This window comes from Heliangelus exortis, chromosome 4 (assembly GCF_036169615.1).
Source record: "Heliangelus exortis chromosome 4, bHelExo1.hap1, whole genome shotgun sequence".
In the NCBI taxonomy this organism is placed as follows: domain Eukaryota; kingdom Metazoa; phylum Chordata; class Aves; order Apodiformes; family Trochilidae; genus Heliangelus; species Heliangelus exortis.
In genome coordinates, this window is record NC_092425.1 from 24843534 (window position 1) to 24861528 (window position 17995).

A 17995-nucleotide genomic window follows, 5' to 3' on the forward strand; every position below is an offset into this window, starting at 1 on the left:
TTGTGCAAATTGTTTAACTCAGGTGATCTCTAAAGATTTGAAGTAAAAAAAAAAGTTAGACTGATACATATCAAATCTGAGTTTTCTAATGGTAGTACATACCTTTTAAAAGTATTATGATTGAAAAATACTGGTACTCTAGAAAAATTAGTGGAATTAATTATGCCAGATTTACTTGGGAAAAAAAGTGTGAAAACTCTGCTAGAGCTCAGGATACTCCAAATGACATCCTGGAACAAAGACAACATTCTGCCCCTGGCTCTCTAGATCAAAAGGAAACATCATTCTATTTGAAATCTAGTCCCGTAGGTGGTTTCTTTGAAATCTTGTTCTTTATTCCTTCCTCAATGTACGGGGTAGATTAACTGCTTAAACAAAAAATGCATGCCATGTACACTAGCAGAAAATGCTATGATAGCACGACAGAGAAAACAGTGTTAGCAGTAACCATTATTCAAGAATACTACTAAATATTGAGGAACTCTGAAGTAAGAGCTTGTTTTACCATCTTGTTAATCTTTTAAATCTAAAAATTAATTAGAGCCCAAAAGGTACTAGCTAACTTAATCTTTGAACTGATGAAATAAAGGCTACCAGTGGGCTTATCACCTGGAAGGATCACAAAAGAAGGAAGCTTCTCATACTGTTGAATTGGACCAGAAAAGCAAAACTTCAATAGGATGTAGTTTTGAAAAGGCAAACTACAGTATATGACAGTAAACTACTTCTAGCAGAGCTAAAATATACAGAAACCACAGGTTGGAGAAGACTTCAAAAAGCCACCTGGTCCAAGCTTTCCTTGGGAAGGAAGCCAATAGCAGAAATAAAATACAAAAGCTGCTTCACAAGTAAACTCATATTCCATCTACAGTCTTCCTTGTGCTTTCAAGAGAGTTTAATTCAGACTGATACAAGTTGATAAATAGCCCTTAAAATGATGAAATGAATAAATAACCACAATACATGGAAAAAGAAGAAAAGTTTGCCTTTTGTACAAAATACACGGGCAATACTGTTCTTAATTAAAATATTCCTAATACAGAAGGGATGAGCTCTATTATGATGTAAAATGTTGGATTGGACTTGATAAACCTAGATTAGTGCTGATAAGCATGTGCCTCACTGTATTTCTGAAAATTAAAACTTAGATGCTGCTCCTCAGATTTTTTGTCTTCTTCCAGTCACAACTCATACTTATCAATAAACTTTAACCATCATCTGCCATCCCTGCATGCTATTTCTTATCTAAAACTGAGAGAGCTGGCAAGCTATGCTGCTCAGTCCATATTTTTTATCAATCTACTCAGTTATTTGAAAACTGTATTTACAAATAAACACACTGCAATGCACTATTAAACACAAACACTTATCTGTTACTTATGGCCTCGTGGGTTTAATTGACTATATTCCAAAGAAAGTACTGGCTAGTTTTAGAATTTTCCCAGAGTTAACCCTAGAAAATATTTTTATGCTAATTAAGTTCGCAGTGGAACATTAAAGTCAGTACTGTTAAAACCAGTTTGGGAAAGGACTCCACCTTTTATGTTGTTTCTTAGCTGTTTTATTCTTTTCTTATATATAAAAACTTTTGTAATTTCTCTTAACCTGTCATTACTCTTACAGCAATACACTCTAATATCAATGTCCACACTAAACCAATGATAACATTACTGTTTTTACAAAAAAAGGGCAGGCTGAATGATAGCAGTGTACATCTGTAATGTTTTTCATTTGAAAAAATTTCTTGTTGAAGTTGAAACAAGAATCTGCAGCTATCAGACAGTTTCCTGATTTTCAGTGAATCACTCATAGTAACTCATACTGCTTATGAGAATTAGCCCCAAAATCTAGATTATGAGTTTTTGTCTGATAGTACAATTCTGAACAATACATTAATGTAATGTTTTTTTTATTTACTGTGTAAGTAATGAAGACATCTATGCTAAGATAAACTAATAAAAAGCACATTAGTATGGAAAATCTACATACCAGAGCTGCCATGGCCCAGCCAGTTTTGTTGTAGATGAATTCTAAATTGTTTCTTCGCAGATATAACAAGCCACCAACAAGAGATACCAGAAGAGCCAATGCAATTGTACCAGAATAGTTAGGAGGCCTAAACACTCTAATCTGGAAAAGATAAATGCAAATACAAATCACAGATAAATGCATACATACAGATCATATTCCATATAAAAAACAGGAAGCAGCTGAAGCAGCTGAAATGTGGTTTCAGTCAAAAAGATTAACCCCTAGAGGTATACTTAAATAAGAAAAAAAATAGTATTTTCTTTAATAAGCATATAATATGAAAAGGTTTTAGCATGATTTTGAACTGTTATCTCCAAAACATTATTACTTCCACAGATTCACAGGTTGGTTATGAATTAGAAGCAGCTACTTTTGGATCTGATTTGCACATGGTTTTGCAATCCATGTTTTTACTCATTAACACCCAGTTAACACTAGTTCACTGCTAGTTTTCATCCAAAATGAGACTACATAAAATTTAATAAAAGAATGGAAAACTTTTCTTTCTTTTTTACTGTGTTCTAGAACATACACTTAAGGAAAAAAGGTATTATGGAAAGAGAAGCTGTTATCAGCCTGTCTCAGACTACACAAAGATACATTTGGCTTCAACTTTTAGAACTGTCAAAAGACTTACATGAACATCTGTTCTGTCAGCTATCCATTTAGCTAGCTGCTCAGCTGCAAATCCGATCCTCTGCAGGTCAAATGTGTCAGCCCTCTTGGGTTTACCTTTTGGAGGAAAATGCATGAAAGTCGGAGCAGAGTTCATATTCAGCTACAAAATCAGGAAAAACAGCAGAAAATAATTAGTAATTGTAACCTATTGTGTAAGACAACACAAGTCCAAATTGCAAGAAAAATATTATTTGACTACATACATTTTTATATACACCTTCATGTATAGAATCATTAGGTTGAAAAAGATGCCTAAGATCAAGCCCCAACCCAACACCACCATGCTAACTAAACCATGTTACACACATTTTTTTTAATACCCTAGTCCTGCAATATGAGTGCTCAGAATATTCTTTCCAGTAGATTCTTCAGCGTGTTTAATTAATCACAGTACTTCAGCCAAAGTTTTTCTGACTAAGAGTACCTTATTGTCTAAAGTTCTCACATGCTGTAAGAAAGTCCCTGTAATTAGTAAAACAGAAACCACACCCATTTAATCTATTGAAGATAGATTAAATTAAATCTAAATCTAAAAAATTAAAATTTAATTTTAAAAAAATTAAATCTATTGAAGATATTAGGTTATAATTCCAGGGGAAGAAAAAAGTGTTTGCTGTTGTTTCTCTTCTCTAGCTCTCACCAAACCAAACTAAGTAGTCTAAACTATTCATCTAGCCTTCCAATGGCTTCAGGACAAACTTCTACAAATATTACTGCAGTTGAAGAATATTGTATTACAAAAAGCATTGTAAAACTCTTCTAGTTAAGAGCCTTTTCACCCTAAATATAAAATGAAGGTATTCTTTAAATGCGAATATTAGTTGTATTATGCTTAATTCTAAAAAATTACATTGACAATGGGTTGAAAAAAATTAATATAGTTATAATGTCATCTATAAACAAACAGTATAAAAGTACAATTGGAAAATAGACTCTGTCTTCACTAATGTCACAGAAACTGCAGTTTCTGGCATTTTTAATCAGGAAGAATTTGTATACAAAACACAAGGTATATACCTACCAACAGAAAATTATTTATCTTAAATAATTTGGTAAATCTACATGTAATTCTAAAAATTCAGAATGTTTTACAGTATCCAACATTTACCTGTTGAAAAACATCTGCCCCTTCATCATAATCCACTATTGTGAAAAACAGTTTGTTTGAAAAAGCTGATGAATAGCGCCAGGAATTAGCCAGCACTTGGTATTCTTCATTAGCTTGCCTGTGAAGAGAAAAAACAAACATACCTCCAGGTGACATTCACTGGCAAAAAACCAAAAAAGATTCTATAACAAGCTGTAGTGATTACATGAATTACATTTGCAGTATTATTCTCAATACCCATAGTATTAATTTTTAAAAATTCAGCTAGTAATGCAACTCTTTGCTTCAAACTTTCTTTCTCCAAAATTAGACATGTGTTATGTCAAACTATACTAGAGACATCCCAGAATAATAGTAAGGAAAATATTTCTTTCCATATTAAAAGCCTCAGAAAACAGGATTGGCCTGAGTACCAAGCACCACACAAATCTTCTACCAGAACCATCAAAGGAGATGGTTATATGGCCCTTGGGTAAGATACCAGGATTTACCTGCTAGAGACAGCAAGTAAAAACTATACAGAAATGTGAAAGTAGTACTCTTCCTAAAATAGCAGGCCCATAGATAGAATTAAAGAAACTGCTAAGCACTGGGGAAAGCATACATAATGAAATGCAGACTTTTAAATAAAATAATACCCTCAAGATTATTTCTGGGAATGTTAAGCATGATAAAGTATAAATTTTAACAACATACAGAATTACATAATATTGTCTATCATCAGGAGAAAGCCATATTCCTACCAATTAAAGCCTGTCAAAAAGCCTTCTCTTGGCTTTACTCATGGCTCTACATTGAGGTGAGAGGTTTCTTGGTTGGTTGGGTTTTGCTTGTTCATTCCTTCATTTCAAAAGAAGAACAAACACAAACGAAAATCAACAACTTTGCCCTGACTGTACTGAAAGGAAAAAAGTAATTGCAAAAGAATTCTGGGATCCTTACCAGCAGAAACATTCTCTAAACATGCAATCACAGAACCATAAAAGAGGACAAATCCCTATCAATGAATAATTATGAAAACAAAACAAAAAACCCACAAAGAAACCTAAAAACATCTTTGTGGTACTTCTGACTTTACACAGGCACCTTGGCTGATTATTGCTATATTACTGTCTTATCATATCTGCTCTGAAATCCAAGTCAAGATTCTATGGCTTGGCAACTTATCTTTGCATGTGGTAAGATGCAGAAGTAGTATAAATAAATGAGTTCTGTAGCTTTTCTCAAAACAGCGTTTCCATAAAACCTGTTCTCATGTGTTAGGTGGTGCCAAAATCTGTTTATTTAAAAGCTGTAGATGCAAAAATCTGTGAGCTTCAAAAGAAACTCTGCACATTGTATATTTTATTTTCAGACCAAAGAGGGGGAAGAGGATAACAAGACCACAGATGTCATAAGACCCTCCCAGTTTCCATATAACCTAGATTAGGTTTAGGCATGAAAGGTATCAAGAAGTATAGTGTACACAAGCATACCCATAATAAAAAAGAAACTAAAATTAAAAAAAATACTTAACACACTTAAAGGGTAATTTTTTTTTAATTATTTTTAAAAAACAACAAAACAAACCAAAAACAACCCAAATGTAATCTAGGAATTAGATTGGATACTGACACTAAGCAGACTAACATATCCACTGTCATCCTGAAGAGGGCAGCCAGACAACATCAAAGGAATACTGTAAAATCTTAAGTAATATCTGTCAGGCACTGTTCTGTTCAACATGCTATATTAAAGCTGGACTAGTTTTATTAAAAGAACAAGATAAAAATCACTGCAACTTGATGCCATCATTCTCTAACCTGTGATGAAAAAGTATTTCTGAGAAATTCAGACACTCCAGTTATGTCCCCAGTATTTGAGGGAAGCCTCCAGGACCTCCATGTATTGTATTTTGGATCTTCAAAATATTCTCAATTAATATAGTAGGTAGAAGCTACACTTCAGAAAGTTTCATTTTGCAAAAGATTTTCTTAGATTTTCTACTACAGACTGAAAGCAAAATTTCATTCTCACACTGAAGATGGCAAAGCATTCTGTAATACATCCCCATAGCAGCTCTTGATGGGTGTTAAGCAAGAATGAAACGAGGAGGGACAGGAATACAAAGCTACAGGATTGCTACATGCAGAACAAGCGAGGATCCTACAATCCATGGCATTCCCAATAGATACAATGCTGATACATCACATTAGTAGTTTCTCTAGCATTATTTTGTAGTGCTATTCCTTTCGGATACAATAACAGTATAAATCATAAGCACTTCACTGAAAAAATTTCAGCCAGCCTCCAATTAAAATCAGACAGCATCAATTCTAACTTTCTATCTACCAATCTCTATCACTAGATAATGTCAGATCTCAGTTTGATAAAGTTAGTTACATTAAATTATTATAATTACATTAAAAAATATAAAGACATAGGGCAGAACTTTTCTTTGCATGAACTCATCAGAGTAACAACATGCTAGCACCACTCTTGTTAGCTGGGATTTTTTTATAGACAGATGATTTAAATTTTATTGCTGCTACAGTCACCTCTTAAGAATTTCATCATAATAGCAACACAAGAACTAGCAACAACAACTAGGAATATTAGCCAGCTGCTAGAAAATAGTGGCCAGATGAAAAGAGAATGGTATTGTTGGATTTAACTAGAAAATTCAACATATTGAAAAGTTAGCCACTAAGCAAATCCTCTATAAAAATTATTCCATTACACAAGAGATGATCATGAAATATTAAGTTTTATTTTAAAAGATTAATTATGTGGCTGCCTATGGCAGATAATAAGATTTGTCTAGCTTGAGTTATATTAAATTAGATTAATTTCATTGTATTAGTCCAACATTATATTAAGGAAAACAAAAGGAATATTAGGAAAAAAAAATAAACGACTGCAGAGTTATTTGCCTAAGAAAGCAGCAAAGCATGGTTTTGGCACACTCTGGACTGTAAAAAGCATCTACAAACTGTTAAAGAATACACTACCAGGTCTTACCCATATGTTTAAAAAACCCTGTGATCAATGCTGCAATTTATCTCCAAAACAACTGGACTTGGGGTTTTTTGGCTTTTTTTTAATATTTGGAATGTTTTTCACAAAATGAAGAGAAGAAGGGGCTAATTGAAGAGATAATAAATTCAGAATTCTTACTCCTTTTTTTTTTTTTTTTTTTTTTTTTTTAGGGTGACTGATTATGTCATGAGATAAAGAACTGAGGAATATAAATTGTATGAAGAAAATTCAACTCCCATGACAAAACAGAGTATGGACACTACTTGTAAACTACCCTGTGTAGTTTTACAACTCATTAAACAGGAAGCATCAATACTTCTATCACAACCCTGAAGTACACTAGAAAAGCAATTTTAGAACTTTCAACAGCCCCTTCCACATTTCCCAATCCTCATTTGAACAAAACTTGAAAAGATGATTCCCTCAGTACAGTTAAGTGACCTTTCAAAGATTTTCTCACTACCCACTGTTTATCAACCAGTCAAGAACTGAAAGGCAGAGGATCCTGTTATTCACTCCTCCTCGACCGTCCAAATTCTTTTTGCTGTTGACATAACACATACTACATTAAGCTCAAAACTTAAATATAAAAGCTATATGTTGAAGTAGAACTTACCTTTTATATAGTCTTGTAAGAAATACAGAAGTAATAGCCTGAGCAGTTTACTTTGAGCTCATTCTGCAGCAGGCCTTCTGCAGTCACTACAAGATTGTTCCAATAGGTATCATTACTAATTTTTGACAGAATTCAGCCTTGGGACTCAATCAAAACAAAAGCCTTTAGGAAACAAGTGCCACACCTAAAAATTGATCAGTACTGCTCATGTCCTGCATAAATATTTTATGTATATAATTTACATGTATTTACACACCTATATGTATACACACACAACTTCAGCTAGTGGGAGTAACCATTGCTCTTTTCAATATAATAAAACTTCTGATGCTTTAAAAAATGCTATACTCTGGTCAAAATGGGGGTGAACAAAATTACTGGATACATATGTGTGTATACAATACAATGCCAGCCATTTCTAGCTACTACCTTTGCAGAATGGTGTTTTCTAAGAATCTGGAAGCACGCTTGTTATATCCACAGTAAATATTAGTAAACATCCTCCAGGATGGAAACAACACAAGTTTTAGTTTGTGCAGTTTCTGTGTTTGTCACCACACATGGTCATTTGCTATACAGTCTTCCTCTGTTTCATTTTTCCATTTTATTCCTCACCATTTATTCGGCTAATTCTAGGCTTTAATCTTGATTTGCAGTGATTCAAACAGGCTCAGTTATATCCTTAAAAGAAACATTGGGGAATTCACAGGCATAAGCAAGCACAGTAGAAACTATGCAAAACCACATCCATTTGTTTCAGGTTGCTTGAAATTCACAGAGAGATGTAAATGTCTTATTTACATTTTTTAATCATTACCATGTAACAAACTTGTGGCACAGGTGAAGGTACAGACCTTATGCACTGAAACTCAGTATCTGAGTTTAGCCTCTGACACTGCTCTAGTCTCTTGAAGGAACACTACTCCAAGGAAGAGAAACCAGATGAAACAAAATATGCAATATTGCTGATGGGCTTTGCTTGTTGAGGAAAAACCCCCTCATATGACCTTTTACTTTTCTGACCCAAACAGCCTTTTCTAAATGAAGATACCTCAACAATGAATTTGAAAAATGAACCAGACAAAAATGTGAACTGTTTGGCAACAAACAAGACAATCTCTGTTATGCACCTGTATGCAAAGCACAGATGGTTTCTTTTGCCAGGGAGGTGACAGAAGCAGAGCTTAGAAAGAAAAATAAAAGATGTCATATTTTGCTTCTGGAGTGATTAGATGGTACAGCAAAAACCAAAAAAGTAGTTAATTATAACAATGAAAGACATAGAGGAACTATGAGCCCTGTGCTGGCTTCATCATTCTAGAGTTAAAGCCCATATGCATCTGAAAATCAAAGTACTAATAAACAAGCGAAGCAAGGAGGGGTGGTCACTGAAGTCTGCTGGTAAAATGGTGCTGATCCCTTTGGGAAAATGTAGTAATAATATAATGGGGGAGCAGATTGCAAGACGCAAGAAGACAAAAAGCAGAGAAGCTGGAAGCACAGGCTTTCTGTACAAAAGCATGTTCACAAAGAGAAGAGCCTTTTTCAGCCTGTACTTTGTACAGTCATCATCATGGCTCAGCTTCACAAATGCAGATTTCAGAAGGGCTCTCCCCACGCTTGCTGCAAGCACACTGATGGTTGATGAGACCCATGCAGGACAGGCCGTGTGGCTGCAAAAGGCCCAGCAGAGTCTCCTGTGAGGGGACAGCCAAGGCACGGTGCTTTCTGTGCTGTCTTTTCTCCTCAAGACTGATTCTCTGAGTGTTCTCAAAGGAGGCAGCAGCGTTATGGATGGTGTCTCCATGTCTCCCGCCAGAGTGACTGCTGGCAGTCAGTATGGCCAAAGCTGAGGGATTGTTTCAGTGAGTCCTTGTATCTCCTCTTTGGGGCTCCTCTCTTGTGGCGGCTGGTGGCAAGATCACCACAGAGCACAACCTTAGGGAGGTGGTGATCCTCCATCCTGGAGATGTGCCCTGCCCAGCACAACTGTGTCCTCAGTATCATGGCCTCAGTACTCATGACCCCTGCCTGTTCAAGGACAGGAATATTGGTCACATAGTCAGCCCAGTGAATGTTTAGGATTGTATGGAGGCAGCACTGATGGAAGCATTTACGGAGTTGCAGGTGGCAGTAGATGACCCATGATGCAGACCCATATAAAAGAGCAGACAGTACAATGGCTCTGCAGACACCAATCTTTGTACTTTTCTTCAGGTCTTTATTACTCCAGACTCTTTTATGAAGTCTTCCGAATGCTCTGTATACCTTTGCTAATCTGTTGTCTATCTCTCTTTATTGATCTTGGCGTCCAAGGAAATAATGCATCCCAGAGAGCTGAACTGCTGGACTGTCTTAAGCTCTGATTCGCCTATGGTGATGTGGGGATGATGGAAGTCTTCCTGTGGTGCAGGCTTCTGTCTTCTTCAAGTTGACTTCCAGCCCAAAAAGCTCTGCAGTCTCTGCAAAGCAGGATGTTATGCACTGCAGAGCTGCTTCTGTGTGAGCAATGAGGGTGGCATCATCAGCGAAAAGCAACTCTGGGACCTGGTGATTTAGGGTCTTGGTGTGGGCCTTCTGTCACCTTCGGCTGAATAGACTCCCATCAGTTCCATACTGGATGTAAATGCCATTTTCTTCATCAAGGTCTGCCGTGGCGCTTTGGAGCATGGTGCTGAAGAACAGAGTGGGTGCAAGAATGCAACCTTGTTTCACACCATTGATTATTGGGAAGGATTCAGAGAGTGTACCCCCCGCTGATCCTCATGTAGCAGGATGATCATTTTGAGGAACTTGGGGGTACATCCTAATCATTACAAACAAGCAAACAAAGCCTTACACCACTATGCCCACTAGAGTATGTCCCGAAGTGCCACACTGTCCTGGCCCAAACCAGCAAGTGAAATTAACAGCAAGTTTCTCAGTCAGTGTCTGCTTCTAGGACTGAAAACGCTCCATGTTTATAGTTACTGAGAGAATGGTGTGCAGAACCAAGGACACTGCTCAGTTCTGAGGAACATTTTGTCCTCCAGAAAGAGAAAAGAGGTCACATCTGCAACCCTCCTTTAGGGAGGAGTGGACAAGATAAATGACCAAAATTGACCAGAGTATTTCATCCCATACACATCATACTCGGTATAAATTTGAGGGAATCACGAGGGTTGAGGGTCAAACTTCCTAATTTCCTTTCTTTTCCCTTCCCTTCCCTCTCCTTTCTTCTTCCGCTTCTTCACCTGCCCCTGTTTGCTTTGGCATCCTGGGAGGATTCCATCTATTCCATCTGCCTGTGCTCCTGATCCGTGCCAGCCTGAATCTGTGTGTTCCTGCCTCCAGCTCCCAATTGCTGCTGACTCCAGGAGTCCAGCCTGGACTTTCCCAGGGCTGCCCTGCAGCCTCAGTGGTAACCTGACAGTTATTGAAGGAAGGGGGGTAGTAACATGGTATCAATTTTCCTGTATATTTGTATGTATTTAGTAATTTTTCCTTTTTATCATTACTGTTTCATTAAAGCTGTGTAATTTAGTTTTCAACCCATAAGTCTCTCTCCCTTATTCTCTCTCCTTTCTTTATCAGGGAGGGGAGGGGGATTAATAGAGAGCATTAATTGCCGGGCCACTCTTAAACCGTGACACACATCTACATATTTTATGATTACTTCCAGAGACAGTTATTTTATCACCTTCCTGGGCAGACTGTTCCAGTGCCTGACTACTCTTTTAGTAAAGAAATTCTTTCTAGTGTTGGAAGAGACCTTAAAGATCATCTAGCTCCCACCCATCTGCATGGGCAGGGACACCTTCCACCAAGCCAGGCTGCTCAGAGCCTCATCCAATCTGGCCTTGAACACTTCCAGGGAGAGGGCAGCCACAACTTCCTTGGGCAACTTGTTCCTGTGTATTAGGAACAAACAAGCTTTGCACTGAATGAATATGTAAGGTGAAAAGAATTGGCCAACAAAGCATTTGAAAAATAGACTTTTCTAACTGAACTTCCTCAAGATGATACATGATACTATATATTTATCTTCACCAATGATAAAGAATCACATCTCATTCCACTAGAAAAGAAAAAAAATCTTATGGTAAGTAACTTTTGCTAGAGAATGCCTACAAAACATACAATATGCTTTGGTTTTACTGAAGAAGAAAGATCAGGTCCTTTGTCTGAAAGTTTCATCTAAATACCTGGAATGCCACGGACTTCTTCATACATGGCATTTTAAGAGTAAGTTGGTATTACTCCCATATTCTTTTGTAAATCATAACTGTCAGGTGATTTATGTGACTCATGTTACAACATCCACTTTGTTGCACAAAGAAAAGCCTTGGATTCTCTGAGACAGATTTGGTCAGCATTCCACATGCAGATCCTTGCTATAATGATAGGTAAAGCTTTCTAATAATGTTTAAATATCATGCCTCCAAGCATTTTAAGATCACCTCAACGCTATAGCCATTAGTCTTGTAGAGAACTAAAATGCAAAGTCAGCTTGGTCATCCGCTTCAAAGAATGCTGAAAGTTACACTTCCTGAATTAAAGCAGCTATCACTCAGTCTTTGGTGGCACAATGAATCAAAACACCTTCCAGAAAAGTTATACTGATTTTACTGTAAGTAGGGGCTCATTTTAGCAAAACACATTCTAAAAGAACCAAATGCAAAATCAGACACAAAAAATACACATTATTCTAATAAGATAGGACACATATGATCTCAACCTGCAATGATCTGCACTAATGAAGATCAGGTTTCATTGCTCTTCCCCAGAAGACAACATTTCCTATCATTTCTCCCCATAATGTTATTTATCTATTTGTACAATGCTGTTTTTCATGCTTAGCATTTGATGTAGCTCTAAGCAACAGCAGTACAGAAACACCTTTTGTTCCTATTTGAAAATACTGCATCCCTGTTCTTTATAAACTGGGCATTTAGAAGAGCTAAAATACTGGTATGTCAAAGCTGTCCACTAAGGGGAAAAGACAAAGTTCTCATGAGAAAGTTATAAGTCATTCAAAGTCAAAGATTTCACTCTAGGTATATTTTTGTATTTGAAATACAACATTGATTTCTTTGTATGCAATTGTTCTGCAAATATTTTCATGAGTAACAGTTAACTTAAATCTTGGACAAAAGCATTCTCACAGAACATTGCAGATTAAGTAAAAAAATCTATTTTTCCTTTCAGCAAAGTGGCTAGTGATTAGCTAACAAATAAATGCATGCATTTTAGTTCTGTATATCCTTCCAGTGCTGCTGCCCATTAATTAGCCATTGATTTCAAAATGCCAATTTTCCTGATCGTGGTTTTATGTGCATATGATCAAACTCATTAAATTCCTTTTATTTTACATGAAAATGTGAATTCACATTTCTTTAAACAAACCAAACTGAAAGCAATATGTTGATTTTTTTCCTTCATTTTATGCTTAAAGATTTTCAGTTGTGTCTGTAGATAAATAACTACATAGTATCTAGGATGCAGGATGAACTTTATAAGCTCTTTTTCAATGCAGTAAAAAATACAGAGTTGTAAGGAAAATTAAATTTATTAAACAATATACAGTTGTAAGCAAAATTAACTTCCTTAGTAATGACAATATTTATGTTGTTTTTCCATACCCTACAAAAGAAATGTACATAACAAAGTGCAAGAAGCTGCTATCACCATTATAATGATGAACAAACTGACCCTTATACAGTTGAACTTCGTGCATCTCCTGCACCCTTATCTACAGAGATGGAAAATAAGAAATTACTTAAGACAACATGGTAAAATTTCAACTCCTAATTTCATCTCCTAAATTTGAACCCTGGCAACACAAAGAAGAAACAACAGCAATCAAGTGCTGCAAGTTTTAAAGAAAAAATTCCCTTGACTTTGGAATGTTGGAAAGCTTCTGTACCTACTCCTTTACCTTCGTAGTTCAGGTGCTCAAAGAAAGTAGATTTATGTCCTCTCCCTAAAACTGAGCAATTTACTACAGTGACAAAAAATAAATCTATTAAAAAAATCTAATATTAACTGTATATGACTACAGGTACACGAGTTAAAGTTTGTATTATGAATTTTACATTACAACATGTAATAATTCTAACAAACTGCTACCAACTTGGAGTACTGTTTAAAGCATGTCTACTTAAAACCAAGAAATAATATTTCTTCATACACAGATTATGTATCTCATAGGTCTATGGAGCATTTTCCTGTCTATTTAAATACTGTTTAGACCTCCCTGCACAATAATCCCATCTATTACCAAACACAATTTCTAATGCATATTTTGGTTTCATTAGCTCATTTTCTGCTTTAGTAAGGTAATTAAATGCATGACTACCTTTCAGTCCCTTGGTCATATTTCTACGTCTATCGTTAGTCATTTCTGTATTAATTTATTTTACTAGGAACTTGCAGAGAAAGATCTTGAACAAAGAATACCAAAGCCACTGCAATACATATTCTAAAAGAAGCCACCAGAACATACCAAAGTGCAGTACCAGGCAGTGTTCCACAATAAGCGCTTCCTTGTGGAAAAAGGTGGTTGTAGGATTTCACTGTCTAAAGCTGTGAAATCCCAGGGTAACTCACATCTGCATCAGAGCCTTGGACAAGCCCACTGAAGAAATCAGGTCAGAGTCATATTATTAAGTGGTAATGGGTCATTATTTTGCCTTACTCTGATAATGTTTTGGTAGCTGAGGGTATGGAGCCACAGGGGTGGCTCCTAAGAGAAGCTGCTGGAAGCTCCCTGGGCTCCAATTCCAGCCCAGCCTCTGGCTGAAGCTGAATCCATCAGAGAAGGTGGATGTGCTTCTAGAAGTAACAAATTCAAGAAGGGCAAATGAAACCGCAAAAAAGCCCTGCAAGGCAGAGGAGAGGAGGAGGTGAGAGGAATATTGGAACAGAGACATCAAGGTCAGTAAGGAGGGAGAAGAGGTGCCTAAGCAGAGATTCCTTTGAAGGCTGTCCCCATGCAACCCACAAAGAGGAATGGTGGAACAGCCCACCAAGGATCATGCAGGGATAGTTGTGGACCTGAAGCTGTGGAGGACCATGGTGAGACAGATGTGGACCTGTAGCCATGGAGGACCCACACCAAAGGTGGGAGCTAACCAAGCCTGAAGCAGGCTGTGACTATGTGGGCAGTCCCTGCTGGAGCAGACTGTTCCTGAGTGACTCCACTTCCCGGAAGGGACTCATGTCAGAGGGACTGGCAAAGGACTCTCTCCCATGGGAGGGACCCTGCATTGCAGCAGAGGAAGGCTGCGATGAGTTCTCCTCCTGAGTAGGAAGAAGAGACAAAACAACTTGTGGTGAACGGACCCTAAACCCCCAATCTGTGTTCCCCAGTGTTGGTGAGGGGGGGCAGAAGGTAGAGAAATCTAGAGTGAAGTCATTTGGACCCAGGCAGAAGGGAAGAGTGGGGAGAAAGTATTTAAGATCTGGTTTTCTCTTTCTCCTGTTTTGATTTGATTGGTGATTAATTAAACTGATTTCTCACCACGTCTGGTTTGCCTGTGACCATAATTGTGGTGGAAAACTTGCGAGTGAGAGGATGCCTACAGCTGGGCCTACACCATGACAATCACTTCTGTCACAAAATCTCTTTGGAAAGACCATGGACAACAAATAATAAAATAAAGCAGATTTCTTAAAGAGCAAGTCTTCCTCAGTTGTGTACCTTTTATTCAACTGTACTTTAATAAAGGTGAAAAATATGAATAAAACATAAATTACCTGCAAACAGAGCATTGGCGCTGTGGCTGGAGAGCAGTGAACATCACTACCACAGAGTAGTTACGAGGTGGAGCCTTCACAAATCTTCGGAATTTGTCTCCGTTCATGCGGATGACTGAGCGCCTTGAGCTCCATTCCATCAGCTGTTCCACCTTCTCAGCCAAAAGATTCTGTAATTGATGACAAGGATGAGGAATGTTGAAGCTTAAACTTCAGGCCCTTTGCACTTACATCCTACCCTGCCTTTTCATCCTCAGAACTCCTATGGACTTAAGGAGGAGACTGGGAACATTTCTATGTCGTTTATAGCACAATTTAGTGTTCTATGTAGACAAGTAGATTTGAAGTATTTAAAAAATAATTTGATGAGCTCTTAAACAGAAAAGATTCATAAAATTAAATCAAACAGGTTGCTACCAAAGGCAGAAGTGTAGAAAAAGGCTGGCTGTCTAAATATAAGATAGCACTAGAGCAATCGTTTAACTTTCATTAAAAATATGAAACTAGAAATGGAGCATCATGTCATATTTATTCTATTTAGTAAAAGTCACAGCAGGATATTGTCATTCAAATATTAAGATGAATTAAAAGTGTAGCTACAAAGAGAAAAGTAGTTACTATGCTCAGAAATTCCTTATAAATATGTATCATAACTGAATTTAAATTAGTGTAAGATAGTAGTGCACTCTTAGAAATCCGTTTAGGCACGTTCCATAATGAGATCAATGTTTAGTTTATTTCAGGACTGAGATCCCCAAAATATTTTACCTGAACTATAAGCGTGTAAGAAAAAAACCTGCATATGCATGCCTTTTAATTTGTGTGAAAGCCATTCCATCACATGAATGGCTTAAAAGCCAGCTATGAGACATATTAGAAGACAACCCTCAAGTTAAATACATTAATCTAAATATTCCTACAAAAATCTCTTTAGATTTTTTTTTATTATTATTAAGTAAGCCTGGTAACACATATGCTCAGGAGAGATATTTTAGCCTCTCTCCTAAGTTACCAAGGTTCAGTGAGGTTCAGTGAGGTTGAACTAACCACACTGTAGGTGGATTGCCAGACCCCCAGCATTATCAGAATCAGTGCAACAACCACCTGGTTTAAAGTCTTCAGTTCCTTGCTCAAGGACACTGTGAAGCTTCATGTATCAAATAAGAGATAAAATAGTGGGGATAACTGGAATATTACTACTTGCACAGAAGATGAGTGCTGAGAGAAGGTGGGAAGGAGAGAGAGAAGGACAAGACAGAAACATAGACAAAGTGAAGAAGGGCCACCAAATAAAAGAGAAACTAAGCTCTCATAAAATAAATACAAGTCAGTAAGAGGGTATACAAATTTATGAGGGTCCCCTTGTGGAAGGGAAGAATAAATTAGTTTAACACAAAACATTGAAATGAGGTTGCTCTAAGAAAAGAGAACATGATGACAGGCAAGACAAGGATAAAACTAATACTGTGCAGGAACAACTGAGCAAGGAGACAAGATGGCTTTTCTAGGACTTATTAAAAAAACAGAATGATATAGACAAATTAGCTCACCTAGTAACATTTTGACAAATCAGCAAGGCTATAAATAAGAGTAGAGATAGATAAATGAGGAGAAGGAAGGACTGAACTACAAGGATAAAGGAAAATTACGTGTTCCCTGTCAGATCTTCCATCTTAAGAATTAGCAGAGGATGCCCCTTGGAGCTCTTATAAGTTATAGCTGGTTATCAGAAGTTTTGAGTCCCAGAGAAGATTTGGTCAGCATAAATCATGAAAGTTCTGAGACAAGCACATTTATTTGACCCTATAAAGCCTTTAAAAAATTTTTTTGTTTTCATTCCTACTCTTCAGAGTTTAGCTGTGATTTCTAATCACAGATGTGGAGAGATTACAACTCTGTACATTATGAGTATCAATGAAATAATTAATATTAAAATGTTTCTTCTGCTAAAACACATTTTTGCTGGGTTTTCTTCAAACATGTATTTCATAAATTCTTTTATTGAAAAGACTCATAAAGCAGATTACATAAAAATGAAGCCTATTCATTTGTAAATCTTCCCTGGATTAGCAGTGCCTGGATTAAATCTTTCTGTTAATTTCAAAAGATTCGCTGGTTTAGCTTGAGACACTCCAGTTGGTAATACACAATAAAATATAAGAAGCTGAAAAGGATATGTGTATTTCCAAGAGCTTTAGCAACTGAAACAACAAGATAAATAAAGAGAACTAATAAAAAGACACAACCTTTAAATTACCACAGGAAGGATGTATAATATCTTACTTGATACAGAAAACTAAAGGCTTTTCAAAACAGGCCTTATTCAGTGAAAAGAAATAGAAAACCATAATGTACCATTAAAGAAAACTATGATATTGACAGAAAAAACAGGGGAGAAAAAAAATAATCAAACACAAGCTGTTATAACACAACACTGTTATATAATTTGTTTCTACAAAACAATCAGTGATGCTGGAAAAGTCTCACTCAAAGATGTCCCATACAAAGTTTTACTTGGAAGTCTGTTGCCAATAAATATTTGTCTTGATTCTTTCAGATTCAGCCATGTATAATACCACAAGGCTCTCATGGACTTCTGTAAAATTCACCATAATGTTCTCCACCAATTGTATCTTTTGGTTTACATTTTCCAAAAACCTCAGGTTAAAAGCCAGTAACTAAACTAACTTAATATGTTTACTAAACTAAGTAATCAAGCTGGTACAATTCTGGAGCATAAGGTTACCTGCTTTACTGGATTCTGAAGAAATATACTTTTTCCAAAAAGAAAGTTATCATTTAATAGA

General features: G+C 36.6%; 1 protein-coding gene across 4 annotated transcripts in view; it reads right to left on the reverse strand.

The window, feature by feature from the left end:
* TUSC3 (tumor suppressor candidate 3) overlaps positions 1–17995 on the reverse strand; it is a 112867-nt gene that overhangs the window by 61173 nt on the left and 33699 nt on the right. For 3 of the 4 annotated variants that reach the window (XM_071743457.1, XM_071743459.1, XM_071743458.1), the window contains exons 2-5: positions 15189–15358; positions 3818–3935; positions 2669–2809; positions 1990–2130 (exon numbers count right to left, since the gene is read on the reverse strand). In XM_071743457.1, the coding sequence (XP_071599558.1) occupies positions 1990–2130; positions 2669–2809; positions 3818–3935; positions 15189–15358 (570 nt within the window). The remainder of the gene's footprint in view (positions 1–1989; positions 2131–2668; positions 2810–3817; positions 3936–15188; positions 15359–17995) is intronic. The other variant, XM_071743460.1, reaches the window with a different exon arrangement.